The sequence below is a fragment of the Lepus europaeus genome, chromosome 22 (genome assembly GCF_033115175.1).
Source record: "Lepus europaeus isolate LE1 chromosome 22, mLepTim1.pri, whole genome shotgun sequence".
Lineage (NCBI taxonomy): Eukaryota > Metazoa > Chordata > Mammalia > Lagomorpha > Leporidae > Lepus > Lepus europaeus.
Genome location: NC_084848.1, coordinates 13,359,283 through 13,374,521, shown reverse-complemented (window position 1 = coordinate 13,374,521; position 15,239 = coordinate 13,359,283). Strand labels below are relative to the sequence as shown.

Genomic DNA, 15,239 nt, shown 5'->3' with positions numbered 1-15,239 from the left:
TACCAAGCCCTGGAAAGTAAAGCCAGAGGAAAATGTCCCTGATATTTCAGATCATATTTGTAATAAGAAAGTTTTTGATGAAATATCAAAAAGAATAGGTGTTGCTAAGATACTTTCTTAATATCCCTAAAGTGTTTACTTCTGCCCACCATCCTTCTATTTTACTACACAGAGGACCAGCTATCAGCCAAATGTCACAGTCAAGTTCTAGTCCTCCCACTTAGTATTCCCCAGGAATCTGGACGAGTTTTGATCAATGGGTTTAATTTTATCACTAGAAAAATGAGGGCACCATCACCTCTTCATGGGGCTGAAAATTATCATATAATATATAAAAAGCTCTTAACACAAGACTGGGAACATGGCGAGTGTGTACACAGTAGCTGTTAGTATCTGCAACCATTAAGCAGTATTCACCTGTATCACTTGTCCATTTTGATAAAACTCGAAATGGAAGATTTATCACTCCCTTTTATTGGGTAGGTAGGTCTGAAGGCCTACTGTGTGTTAATAAGCATTGCTCTAGATGCCAGGGACACAGTGTTGAACAAAGGGCCACTGACCCTGCTGGTGCAACCTAGAGTGCCATCTGGAACCCAGAGTATCCCCCAGCTTGGCTGACCGAGAAGCACAGCCCTGCCGCAGTTCACATGTGCATTCCCCGAGAGCCCTCCCTTCAACCATTCCACACACATCCTTACCTACATCACCCCTTTTATTTTACTCAGCTCTCAGGTCTCTGTCCTTTCTTACCAAAACATCAGACCAAAACACCACCATGCATTCAGGAAAGCAGAATTTAGGTCTGACCCTCCTCTTTCCACCTGTAGACACCAAGGATTTTCTTCAGTCAGTAAACAGAGCACTACCAGCTCTGAGATCCTGTCAAAGAGGAACACTTGCAACCTTCACCAAGGCTGACCTGAGGAGACTGTATGTAGGGAATTTATATATTAAATATGCTATCCACAGACTCCACTCTACATATTCTAGGCTCTTTCCTTAATTCAAATAAAAACACTGGAACTTCTTGCCTGGAAGAAATAATTTAGCCTTCCACAAAAATATTCTTTTGCCTAACAACACACTTATGAAAGTCTATTCTTCCACATTTGCTCTAAGTTGTTCATTGCTGGCCCAATGTCTTTTATATAAAATCCCACCTGAAAATTCTCTTTGAATTGATATATCAAAAAAAAAAATTGGCACACTTGCAAACAAGAATGCTTCTCTTTTTTTGTCACATAGGGAAGGGTGCATCTCATAATATTTTCTCTTTTGCTTTGACTGCATGAAGCTCAGAGCTGAGATCTGGACACAGCCACAGTCATGATTACCCCTCTTATTACCCTCTTAGTTACTTTCTCCACTATTTAATAATTGCCACAATTTACTGATGAAGAGCGAGAGCTCAGGTAATGTGTTCAAATCCACAGAGCCAGACCAACCTGGAGTTGGAATCCAGGTCTAAAAAACCACAGAAGCTTATTTCCTTAAATGCCATTTATTCTGTATCTCTAACCTTTTTATTTAGTGTTTTTACACTTGAGCCCATAGAATCTGGTAGTTGAAAGCAAGGACTTAAAAGCCAGCCTACTTGAATTCAATTCTAGTTCTAGTGTATAACAGTATGACCTTGGGCAAGGTACTTAACCTTTCTATGTCTTGGTTTCCAGACTACAAAACGCAAGTAAAGGCATCTACTTCATAGGATCTGTAAAGACACTAACACACAGTGAGAAACAGAAGTGGTTGCTTTACATCTCTTATTATATTCTCCCTAAAATCCTCTGATAGAATCATGTAGGATGGACAAATTAAAAAAGCAAATGCGGCTGGCGCCGCGGCTCGATAGGCTAATCCTCTGCCTGCGGCGCCGGCACACCGGGTTCTAGTCCCAGTTGGGGCGCCAGATTCTGTCCCAGTTGCCCCTCTTCCAGGCCAGCTCTCTGCTATGGCCCGGGAAGGCAGTGGAGGATGGCCCAAGTGCTTGGGCCCTGCATCCTCATGGGAGACCAGGAGAAGCACCTGGCTCCTGCCTTCAGATCAGTGCAGTGCGTCGGCCACAGCGGCCATTGGAGGGTGAACCAACGGAAAAGGAAGACCTTTCTCTCTGTCTCTCTCTCTCTCACTGTCCACTCTGCCTGTCAAAAAAAAAAAAAAAAAGGGCCGGCGCCGTGGCTTAACAGGCTAATCCTCCGCCGTGCGGCGCCGGCACACCGGGTTCTAGTCCCGGTTGGGGCACCGATCCTGTCCCAGTTGCCCCTCTTCCAGGCCAGCTCTCTGCTGTGGCCCGGGAGGGCAGTGGAGGATGGCCCAAGTGCTTGGGCCCTGCACCCCATGGGAGACCAGGAGAAGCACCTGGCTCCTGCCATCGGAACAGTGCGGTGCACCGGCCGCAGCGTGCCTACCGCGGCGGCCATTGGAGGGTGAACCAACGGCAAAAAGGAAGACCTTTCTTTCTGTCTCCCTCTACTGTCCACTCTGCCTGTCAAAAATTTAAAAAAAAAAAAAAAAAGCATATGCTATGAAAAAAGATGACCAAGAAATTTCTCTTCTCTTCAAAAGTATTATTACATTCTGCTAAACACTGTTTACTAACATCAATATGTTGCTAAGAGTAAAGTTGGCTTATAAATATGCTCTTCCGGCCAGCGCTGCGGCTCAACAGGCTAATCCTCCGCCTAGCGGCGCCGGCACACCAGGTTCTAGTCCCGGTCGGGGCGCCGGATTCTGTCCCGGTTGCCCCTCTTCCAGGACAGCTCTCTGCTGTGGCCAGGGAGTGCAGTGGAGGATGGCCCAAGTGCTTGGGCCCTGCCCTCCATGGGAGACCAGGAGAAGCACCTGGCTCCTGCCATCGGATCAGCGCGGTGCGCCGGCCGCAGCGCGCCAGTCACGGCGGCCATTGGAGGGTGAACCAACGGCAAAGGAAGACCTTTCTCTCTGTCTCTCTCTCTCACTGTCCACTCTGCCCATCAAAAAAATAAAAAACAAAAAATAAATATGCTCTCCCAAAATTTATTACAAAATGGACTAAATGATTAACAGCAAAAATAATGCAGTAATAAAAGGTAACCTGCACACTTAAATTCAAAACTGTTAACCAAGTTAAGATTTTGCACGTTTTAATTCTAGTCAATGACCTTGTCCTAGAAGCTAACTATGCTGATTAAAACTAAGGATTTGGGGGCCAGCGCTATGGAACAGCAGGTAAAGCTGCCACATGCAGGGCCGGCATCCCATATGGGCACCAGTTCAATCCCAGCTCCACTTCCAATCCACCTCTCTGCTATGGCCTGGAAAAGCAGCAGAAGATGCCCAAGTCCTTAGGCCCCTGCACCTGCATGGGAGACCCAGAAGAAGCTCCAGGCTTCTGGCTTCAGATTGGCCCAGCTCCAGCTTGAGATTGGCATGGTTCCAGCCATTGCGACCATCTAGGGAGTGAACCAGTGGGTGGATGATCTCTATCTCTCTCTGTCTCTGCCTCTCTGTAACTCTGCCTTTCAAACAAATAAATAAATCTTTAAAAAAAAAATTTTATCTAAATCTTCATCAATTCATCAATTTTCTAATACAAAATTACTTCACATAAAAGTATTATAGTAAATAATTGATGAACTGGAGATTCCATTTTGCATGACAGAAATTCCAAATAATATGTGAAGTGGCTTTTATATTTAATTTTTCTTAGAATAGTAATGTAGGCAATGTAGACGTACCAGCATTTTTACTTTTTTATGACATATTTTAGGAATGTGCAGAGAGTGAGCACAGTGACCCCACACCTCACCCATCCTCACCCTTATGTCTGGCACACTTCCTCCACCCACCCCCCTTTTCTTTCCCTGGCCTATTTTACAGGAAATAAACACCAAGTGTTGTATCACCTGTAAATAGTGTGCATCAGTGTGCATCCCTAAATACCAAGTTTTTAAAAATTTTTTTACTGTACCCAACGAACTGAACAATGTCTTCATACTGATCAATACCCAATCCAGGTACAATTTTCACAATTGCCTCAAAAATGGATCTTTATACTTTAAAAAAAAAAAATCAGATCCAGAGATCAAAACAAAGTCTACAGATTACATTTGATGAAGATTTTAGATTCTTACTCTAAAAGAGAGATTCCTCTCTTCATTTTCATGTTATTTACTAACAAAATGGAACCACTTGTCATGTAGAATGCACCGCTTTTGGATTCGTCTGATTGTACTCTCATGGGGTCATGTGATATGTTCATGTACTCTCCAGTTTTTTCCTGGGAATAAATCATTGGATCTAGAAAAGTATCATCGAGAAGAACTCTCTGCAGTCAAGGAAATTATCTGTATCTGAGCTGTCCAATACGGTACCCATTAGCCACGTATGGCCTCTAAGTACTTGAAATTTGGCTACTGCCAACTGAGCTGAATTTTAAATTGTGCTTAATTTTAATTAATTAAATTTGCCTACAAATACCCTTACGTGCTAATGGCTACCATACTGAACAGCGCAGACTAGAGGCTTGCTTGGACATAAGTTTAGTTTCTCTGCAAATAACTCATGTATGGTGCTGAGTACTTCCTGCTGAATCACATCAGAAGAAACAGTATCTGATTATCCCATTTATTGTAATGGTGACACTGCACACTGAGTTCAGGTGAAGTCAGCCGGCTCCCCTCCATGCAAAGGTTTTAGCAATGATTGGTGATTGTTATCTAGACATATTCTTCTACCAAGAATTGAAAAATGGTGACCTTTCTATAATTTCTACTGCTTTTATTGAGTATGATTCTTCTATAAAAAAAACTTTCCCTAATAAATACTTGTTTACTGCTTTAAAGAATCTATAGAGAAAAGTTTTATGTCATTCATAATAATAAACTGGTACTTGAGCAAATTTCAAAGATAACTGTTGAGGTAGCTGTCTAAGTGTTCTGAATTCATGAATCTTTAAAAATATATTTGATATGTTTCAATCTAAGTAGTGACTATTTTTAATGATGCTCAATTTTTCCTACTTTTTATAGGTTAAAAATTCCAAGTTAGGGGCCAGCACTGTGGTGTAGTAGGTTAAGCCTCCACCTGTGGAGCCGACATCCCAAATGGGCACCGGTTCAAGTCCTGGCTGCTCTACTTCGAATCCAGCTCCCTGCTAATGTGCCTAAGAAAGCAGAAGATAGTCTGAGTGCTTGGGACCCGGCACCCACATAGAAAACCCGAAAGAAGCTCTTGGCTCCTGGTTTTGATCTGGCCTACCTCAGCAGTTGCTGCCATTTGGGCAATGGGCCAACACATGGAAGACTGATATCTGTCTCTCTCTCTCTTCTCTCTTTCTCCCTCTTCTATGTAACTCTACCTTTCAAATAAGTAAAAATAAATCTTTGAAAAGAAATTAAAAAAAAAAAAAAAGCAGAAAGAGCACATGGAAATGATACTCATGAGTACCCCCATGTTCTCAACTGTTTGGGTCTTAATATTCTGCTATGGAAGGAACTGTGCCACTCCCATTCCAAATCCATTTATTAACAATGTGACCATATTCAGAGAAGGGGCTTTCAAGAAGTACTTGGATTTAGACTTGTTTTTTTGGTGTTTTGTTTTGTTTTTGGACAGGCAGAGTGGACAGAGAGAGAGAGAGAGACAGAGAGAAAGGTCTTCCTTTTCCGTTGGTTCACTCCCCAACGGCCGCTGCGTCCGGAGCACCGTGCTGATCCGAAGCCAGGAGCCAGGTGCTTCTCCTGGTCTCCCATGGGGTGCAGGGCCCAAGCACTTGGGCCATCCTCCACTGCCTTCCTGGGCCATAGCAGAGAGCTGGCCTGCAAGAGGAGCAACCGGGACAGAATCCGGCACCCCGACCGGGACTAGAACCCGGGGTGCCGGCACCGCAAGGCAGAGGATTAGCCTATTAAGTTGTGGCACCAGCCAGGATTTAGATTAAGTAGTGACAGCGGGGCCTCATGATAGACTTAGTCTCATCTAAGAAGGAATGCTAGAGTGTGTTCCTCTCTGCCAGGTAAGGCCCCATGCCAAAACCCAACCATGCTTAGACCTCCAGGCTGTGAGAAAACATATTTCTGTTGGCTTAGCCACCCATCTTTGTATTTTGTTATGGCAGCTGGAGCTAAGACATACTTAAAGGTTGTTTTTGCTGGACGCATAATCATTGCCTCACATTTCCTTTCTTTTAGAATATGTTAAATGTCTTATGTCTATTAGTGTTCTTCCATAACCACCCTATGTTATTAAAATTACAAGTAAACTGAGTAACTTTTTAGAGTTCTGTCCGGATGCCCAATTTCCAGTGATCTTGCAGAAAATATCTTGGTACTGATGGCCTGTGTTGACCATCCCAGGTACACAGTTTGTTCTCCTAGTGAGTTCTAAGACATCTTTCAATCCAGCAATGTTTCTTATCATGGTATTTGATTTTTTTTTTTCTTTGCTGATGTTTTGCTTTCTCCTTTATGGAATCTTATGACATATTTTTGACTTTTGATCTTGTCTTCTAATATATGATATACTTTCATAGTTCCTATCATTTTAAAACTTATCTTGTTCCTTCCTCAGCTCTATTAGCTTTATTCTACTTTTACCTATTAGATAATCAAATTACTCCCAAGCTTTCCTTTTCAAAAACTTTATTTAGAGGTAGAGAGACAGAAAGATGGAGCTCCCACCTGCTAGCTCATTTCCCAAATGTTTCCCCTGGCCACCGCTGGGCTGGACTGAAGCCAGGAGCCAGGAACTCAATCCAGGTCTTCAACATGAGTGGCAAGAACTCAATCTTTTGAGCCTTCATCACTGCCTCCCAGGATCTTCAGTAACAGGAAGCTGAGTCAGGGGCCAGAGTCGGGAATCAAACCCAGGTACTCCAATGTGAGATGTAGGTATCTTAAATGCTGGCTAAACGCCTGCCCCTTAATGGGTTTTCTCTAATGCCTTTTTTGATATATAATTGGCATTTAATATATTGCTTACATTTGAAGTGTTCAATTTTGATATAAGAAAATATTCATGAAACCACTGCCACAAGATAAGGAAGTTTACTAAGTGCCTTCAAGTTTCCTTATACACCTCATAATCCTTCTCTCCTACTCCTTCTCCCTCTCTTGGAAACCACTGACCTGCTTTCTGACACCGTGGATGTGACAGCTAGAACTTCTCTAGGCATCTCAGGTCATGGGTAACCCAGTGAATGGAAAGAGCTCGCTGAGGATGGTGGAACAATCTGAGAAAAGGAGCAGGTGCCCTTAGAGGCTCAGTAGAGCTGACCTCTAGGCTTCTCTTTGAGAAGCCAGTGATATTTAGGGCCTTTTGTTATACACAGCCCTACCACAACTTAATCCTTGCTAATACAACTTCTACACCTAATCACTGAGCAATCCCACTGACTGAACCTAACCGGCCCATCCTCCCCTAGTCTTTCCTACAGTTAATGCCATTGTTTAGGTCTGAATAATGCATGCCTACATTTTCACAGAAACATTGGTCTCTTATCTACAATTTCATCATCTCTATTCACCTTTCATGATGGGTGATCTTTGTAAATAGACAAAATTGATCATTCCTGTCATTTTAAAATTTGAAAATGTCTTCCTCGTTGAACCATGACTTTGTAAGTAAGACACATCAAATTTTTTTTTTTTTTTGACAGACAGAGTGGACAGTGAGAGAGAGAGAGACAAAGAGAAAGGTCTTCCTTTGCCGTTGGTTCACTCTCCAGTGGCCGCCTCTGCTGGCGCGCTGTGGCCGGCGCACCATGCTGATCCGATGGCAGGAGCCAGGTGCTTCTCCTGGTCTCCCATGAGGGTGCAGGGCCCAAGGACTTGGGCCGTCCTCCACTGCACTCCCTGGCCACAGCAGAGAGCTGGCCTGGAAGAGGGGCAACCGGGACAGAATCCGGCGCCCCGACCGGGACTAGAACCTGGTGTGCCGGCGCCGCTAGGCGGAGGATTAGCCTGTTGAGCCACGGCGCCTGCCCAAGACACATCAATTTTTTAGACCTCCTCTTTCGTGTCAGGTAGTATCTGAAACAGCCTGAAAACACAGTCACTTTCACTATGCCTCTGCTTTGCCCAAGCTATTCAAAATTCCTTCTAGAAAATTCCTTCTACAGTCTATATGAAAAAGTGAAGTCCTTCACCTTTCCAGCTCAGGTTTCCCATGCCCCAACCCTAGGAATCCAGAGCTTTAATTAAAGCATTTATTATCACAAGATACTGTAATTATTTATTTACATGAACTGCCAGTTACAGACTATGAGTAACTCCTCCAGGGTAAGATTAAAGCACATTCACTTATTATTCATCTACAACACTAATGAATATAGTTCTTAGATCATATCATATCTTCAGTAAATGTTTAAATGAGTTACAGTGACCGGTTCATGTTTTTCGTGCTGGCTTCCATTTCTTTTGTCAAATATTTGTATCTCAGACCTGTTGTACAGTCAGTTCATGCTTATCCCTACCACCTGATCCTTGGTTATTTGGTTTTCCATCCTTTTCCAACAGACCCAAATGGCCCTCCAACAAGCATGTGGCTGTACCAGTTTCTTAAGATCTGCAAGGGCACTGTCTTAGTTATTAAGAAAGATAATGCTAATGAAAACATGGATTAGGAAAAGGGCAGGTGTTTGGTGCCATCCTTGCAATCCAACTCAGGATGTGTTCACTGTATGTCAGAGTGCCTGGGCTCAAGTCCCTGCTCTGCTTCTGGTTCTAGCTTTCTGCTAATGGGCACCCTGGGAGGCTCAGGTGATGGCTCAAGTTCTTGGGTCCCTGCCATCCACACTGGAGAATTCAGGATTGAGTTCTGGGCGCCTGGCTTCAGCCTGTCCCAGTGTCATATGGTGCAGACAATTTAGGATGAAAGATCTCTGTTTGCCTTTCAACTAAAATGAAAATAAGGTTTTTTTTTTTTTAAATAAAATAAAATCTAGGAAAAAGATAGGTACACAAATAATTATAATGACAACTGCTACCTTAACACAAGTGTAAGCAAATCCTATGGCAGTGTGGAGAAAGCAACACACATTCTAGCCTGGAAGTCAAGAAGCTTGATGAAGGAAATCAGATTCAAGCATACAAACAGGAGAGAAAAATCTGGAACACAAACAGGAAAAGACATGCAGTATGCTTGGGACACTGACAGTAGTACAGCCTGGCCCCAAAATAATGCTAAACAAGGTTTAAATAATAAGGTAGTTGGGGGCTGGCGCTGTGGCGTGGCAGGCAAAGCCGCTGCCTGCAGTGCCAGCACCCCTTATGGGTGCCGGATTGAGTCCTGACTGCTCCATTTCCAATCCAGCTCTCTGCTATGGCCTGGGAAAGCAGTAGAAGATGGCCCAAGTCCTTGGGCCCCTGCACCCACGTGGGGAATGAACGAGTAGATGGAAGACCGACCTCGACCTCGACCTCTCCTTCTATCTCTGTGTAACTCTGAGTTTCAAATAAATAAATAAATCTTTTTAAAAAAAATAAGGTAGTGGTAGTTTTCGGATAACTTAGAAATGCAGGTGTAAGAATTCAAATATGAGTCCATTTTTTTGTTTGTTTTGTCTTCAGGAGGGGAAAAAAATGAACATGAGTTCCTCTACTCTGCTCCTTCATATCTTCTTTCCTTTTTGCTTTGTTCCTTTTTCAGTGCATCAGTAGGCCAAAGTTTCTGATCTCTCCCTTTTTCTCGGTCCCCGCCCACGGCTTCCTCTCCCAGCTCACTCCAGGATATGGTCATTGGAGCCAGAGAACTCCAAGAACCTTGGCACATTCCCGTGAGGAATGAACACAGACTTAGTTACTGAATGTTTTGAACCTCCTCTCTCACTGACTCATTACAAAGGATCCAAGACAAAACAAAAGCGTTAAAGGTGATGCAACCACCAGAGGAGCTCGCACACAAGGGAAGAGTGCCATTTTTCCTCTGATCGTACCTTTGTGCCCAGTGAAGTCATAGCTCACCTGACACGCAGTAAAGCCCACGGACATGCCACATACCAGAACCTCCCTGAACTACGTATGGGGCGTAAAGATGTCCACTGAGAGGGCAAAGTTTCCTATTTTTATGTCCTGCCTGCAACCTTGGTTTCACTTTCTTACCCTCACTGGATCATTTGCTAAAGCAGCAGCAGGTCGCTTCTCACCTGGTAATCTCCTGCTGCAGCTGGGAGACGGAAGGCACGTAAAACACCACTCCGAAGTACACGGTAGGTTCCAGTGCGTATTTATCCAGCTGCTTCTTCAGGGGTTTCTCCAAATCCACCCACCGGCGCTGATTCTGCTTGTTGTAGTACCAGAGGCTGAAGTAAGTGACCTGGAAAGACGGAAGGTCACTGACGGAGGCAGCAAGTACAGAGGGATTTGGGGCCTTCAGTTACGCTAGACCGAGTGACCACAGTCTCCCCCTGCCTCTGTCTCAGAAAGGGACAATCAGCAGAGAAGAAAGGACAAAAGTCAAAAAGGCAAGACCCATCTGGGAACAGAGCGGAGGGCCAGTCATCACACTTGCACACCGCCTCTTGAACTCTGCACAAAGAAATGCATTCACTGTCCAGACATCAGAACCCACACAATGGTACATACAGGTTTTCACACCAACATTAACCAGGAGCTACATTGATGTTTAGTTTTTCAGTCACCAAATCACCAAACGTATCCCAGTTAATATTTTAAAATAAGCATTCCTCGGGTTCTTCCTCAATAGAATTCTGCCTAAATAGTGTTAATCCAACTTTTCACCATTCTCAAAACTGAGCTTCTAAATGTTATTTCATTTAGGGGCTGGTGTTGTGGCACAGCAGGTTAACCCTCTGCCTGCAACACTGGCACCCTACACGAGCAGCAGTTGAAGTCACCGCTGCTCTCCTTCCAGTCCCCTGTGGCCAACTGGGGAGTGAACCAGCAGATGGTAGATCGCTCTCTCTCTCTTTCTGTAACGCTGCCTTTCAGATAAATAAATAAATCTTTTCAAAAAATCATTTCATTTAACTACCATAAACTCTAGTAATACAAATACAATCACAATACTTCTTTGCCCAAAAGCTTACTACATACAAATTTAAACCAGTTATAGAATGCACCAAGTTATACTGAATATGCATAATGAATTCCAAATTAATTACAGAATGGGAATTCTGTTTCTCTCTCTCTCTCTCTCTCTCTCTCTCTCTCTCTCTCTCACACACACACACACACACACACACACACAGGAGAAAGTTAGTACAGTAACATTAAGTGTGTTACTCACATGTTTTTTAACAGTGCCCAGATATTAGCCCTTAGATCTCACCTGCTGTGTAATGAAAGTGTTAAAGTAAACCTATATTAGCTCTGGGCCTGGTAACCTGAAACAGTATTGATGCACTTAAGAGGTGAAATGACAGCCTCAGGACACTGCTAATTCTTATCTCAAAATCCACGACAGATCCAGGCACCTGGAAAATCAGCGCTTTGTAGTTGTGGAGTCTAGAGCAAGAGTTGGGCAGCTGACAGAAATTCTCTGTCAGCACTGTCCAATCCAACAGCCACTGCCACACCTGAACTGTGGCCACTGCCACTGAGGGACTGCATTTCTAATGTGATTTAATTTTTTGAAGATTTATTTATTTATTTGAAAGCCAGATTTACATAGGGAGAAGGAGAGGCAGAGAGAGAGTCTTCCATCCACTGGTTCACTTCCCAATTGGCTGAGACAGCCGGAGCTACCCCGATCCAAAGCCAGGAGCCAGGAGCTTCTTCCAGGTCTCCCACGTGAGTTCAGGGGCCCAAGGACTCGGGCCATCTTCTACTGCTTTCCCAGGCCATACCAGAGAGCTGATCGGAACTGGAGCAGCTGGGACTCAAACTGGCACCCATATGGGATTCCAGCACTGCAGGCGGTGGCTTTACCCACTATACCACAGTGCCAGCCCCTGTAATTTAATTTTAATTCACTTAATCACAAGTACACCTAATGGCTGGATAACTGGCTTCAGAGCTACACAAAACGGAGAAATAATACTCGGGCCACTTCTTTGATCTGTAATCTTCACTCAAAAATTAATTTTTAACTTGCAGGAGGAATGATCACACAAACATCCTCTCAGTCTTCATTTTATCTTTTTTTTTAATCTAAAAGCATTGGCCATTTTATTTTCACATTTCACAATACAAACGAAAGTTGCACGTTTTAAAATCCTTCTTCCCTCCAAAACTGTTCTTTATTTGATAGGAAGGGGGAGCAAGTCTTCTTTGTCAGCTGTTAACAAAACACCCAGATTCAAAGCACTGTGACCTCTTGGTGAAGCAGAACAAGTGATCTGGCACTGCTATGAAGAGGCCTCTCCTCTCATGGAACAGGCAGGAGGTCTCATCACCGGGGGTCCTGGCACCACTGTCAAATGGCCTCCCATGGGAGGCCTCATTCCAGGGACAGGTCCCACGGACATCGTCCCAGGGGGAAGAGGGCCCATCATTGGCATCATGGGAGGGCCTCCCAAATGGGGTACTGGATCACACCAGGGCAAGGAGGACCCGGGAGACTGGGGGGAAGGCAGGATCATCACCCCTGCAGGAGGAGGAACAGAGAATGGAGCAGGAGGTATGTTTCCTTGTTGAAATGCAGCCCCTGTATTGTCTATCGGGCTCTGAGCCTGCTCTTTCATCCATTTCTGACAGCAGTCTTTCACATTCTCCTTGTGTCTCCTACTGCCACAGTGTGTCTTTCTCACTGATGGAGAGTCTCGGCTGAGATGCGTATCGCGTAGTCACAATAAGCTTGGGCGTGCTGCTCTGCAGGCCATGGCCTCCTTTAATCATACAATTTCTTAGCAAGGAAGACCTATACCTCTGAAATGAGTTTATTAAATAAAATCAGCTAGAGTGATGTTAAGTGTCTATCTTCCCTTGTATCCACAAACTCCTAGAATATTACAGTAATTAAGTAAAAAGAAAATTTTTGAGAGGCAGAAACAAACAAACAAAAAAAAAGACAGGGGCAGCCTTCTATCCACTGGCTCATTCCCCAAATGTCCACAACAGCTGGCGCTGAGACAGGCCAAAGCCAGGAGCCAGGGTCTCACTTGTGGGTGGCAGGGAGCCAACTATTTGAGCCCTCACTCCTGCCGCCCAGGGTCCCGTTAGCAAGAGGCTAGAATCAAAAGCAGAGCCAGGACTAACCTGCAGGACTCCAATATGGGGCATCCCAAGTAGCACCTTAACCGCTACACCAAATGTCTACTCAGAATTCAGTAGGTTTTTGTTGAACAGAAAGCATATTCTCTTGCTCCTTAGTCTACTCATCACATGTGAACGCACTATTCTGAACACCTACTCAGTTCCATCCCAAGAACCGCAGAGGTAGTGTAGATAAAATCATCAGCACTATCTAAAAAACGACACTTAGTCCAAAGCCAGGGATTCTCTGATGCTTTTGGACAACTCTACCAGAATTACCTAGAGGCCTTCCTAGACCCTAGAGCTCTATTACATTCCCAGACAATTCTTGTGCCCATTAAAATAAAAAATCATGGGGTCGGCATTGTGGCACAGTAGGTTAAGCCTCTGCCTGGCTCCTGGCTTCGGATCAGCTCAGCTCCTGCCACTGCAGCCATCTGGGGAGTGAACCAGCAGATGGAAGACCTCTTTCTCTCTCCCTCTCACTGTCTGTAACTCTCTCAAATAAAATAAATCTTTAAAAAATAAAATAAAAGGAAAAGAAGAAATTCTGATTTAATACAAAGGGATTGATGCTTAAAGTCCAAAATCTCGTTTGATTTCTAGCAGTCGTTTACCCATGGTGACTAGGAAAAGTCAATCAGTCTAATCCAGTCTTCCCAAGTATGATGGTCATAACAGTACATCCTCACTTTTAACCAGAATGAAAATCTTAAAATTACCCTTTGAGACAGGCATTTATCCTAGCAGTTAAGGAATCTGAATCCTAAGGAATGGCGTTGTGGCGTAGTAGGTTAAGTGTCCACCTGTGGTGCCAGTATTCCATATGGACACTGGTTCAAGTCCCGGCTGCTCCACTTCCAATCCAGCTCTCTGCTATGGCCTGAGAAAGCAGTAGAAAATGGCCCAAGTCCTTGGGCCCCTGCACCCACATGGGAGACTCAGAAGAGGCTCCTGGCTTCAGATTGGCGCAGCTCCCATTGTGGCCAATTGGGGAGTAAACCAGGAGATGGAAAACATCCCTCTCTCTCTCCCACTCTCCCTCTCTCCATCTGTAACTCTGCCTCTCAAATAAAAGTAAATAAATCTTAAAAAGAAAGCAACCTGAATCCTATATCACAGTGCCTGGGTTCCATATCAGACGCCAGTTCCTGACTCCACCTTCTCGCTAATGCAGAGCGGGGAGACAAGAGATGGCTCAGAAATGGGTTCTGTGCCATCCGAAAGGGGAAGACCTGGATTGTGTTCCTGGCTCCTAGCTTCAGCTCAGCTCAGCTCAGCTCAGCATCAGATGTTACAGGCATTTGAGGAGTGAGCCAGCAGATCTCTCTCTCTCCCGCTCTCCCTCAGTGCCTCTCAAATAAAAAGTTGTGGTGACATGCTTTGCAACCTTTAATCATGCTGTTAAGTGAAAAGTACTGATTTGTAGTGAGTGGCAATAATGAAGTTTGACAGGATCTCTTCAGGTGTGACCGAGAGAACAGAACAACCTTTAATCATGCTGTTAAGTGAAAAGTACTGATTTGTAGTGAGTGGCAATAATGAAGTTTGACAGGATCTCTTCAGGTGTGACCAAGAGAACAGAACAACCTTTAATCATGCTGTTAAGTGAAAAGTACTGATTTGTAGTGAGTGGCAATAATGAAGTTTGACAGGATCTCTTCAGGTGTAACCGAGAGAACAGAACAACTTAACAACAGGTTAAGTCCTGGCTCTGCTTTTGATTCTAGCCTCTTGCTAACGGGACCCTGGGCGGCAGGAGTGAGGGCTCAAATAGTTGGCTCCCTGCCACCCACAAGTGAGACCCTGGCTCCTGGCTTTGGCCTGTCTCAGCGCCAGCTGTTGTGGACATTTGGGGAATGAGCCAGTGGATAGAAGGCTGCCCCTGTCTTTTTTTTGTTTGTTTCTGCCTCTCAAAAATTTTCTTTTTACTTAATTACTTGAGTCCTGCACACTTCTTCCTGAAAATATGACTACCCAGATAACAGTCAAACTAGTTTCTTCCTTTTCTCAAAGTAGGATATATCAGGAACTTTTTCTTTAAGAAATATTAAAGGGGTCAGCGTTGCGCTGTAGTGAGTTAAAAGCCCAGGACAAGAGCTC

General features: G+C 44.2%; 1 protein-coding gene across 1 annotated transcript in view; it reads right to left on the bottom strand.

Annotated features, from left to right (window-relative positions):
- The window catches only part of PTPN21 (protein tyrosine phosphatase non-receptor type 21), an 82,553-nt gene that overhangs the window by 46,043 nt on the left and 21,271 nt on the right, over nucleotides 1-15,239 (bottom strand). The window contains exon 3 of the mRNA XM_062181702.1: nucleotides 10,127-10,296. Coding sequence (XP_062037686.1) covers nucleotides 10,127-10,296 — 170 coding nt within the window. The remainder of the gene's footprint in view (nucleotides 1-10,126; nucleotides 10,297-15,239) is intronic.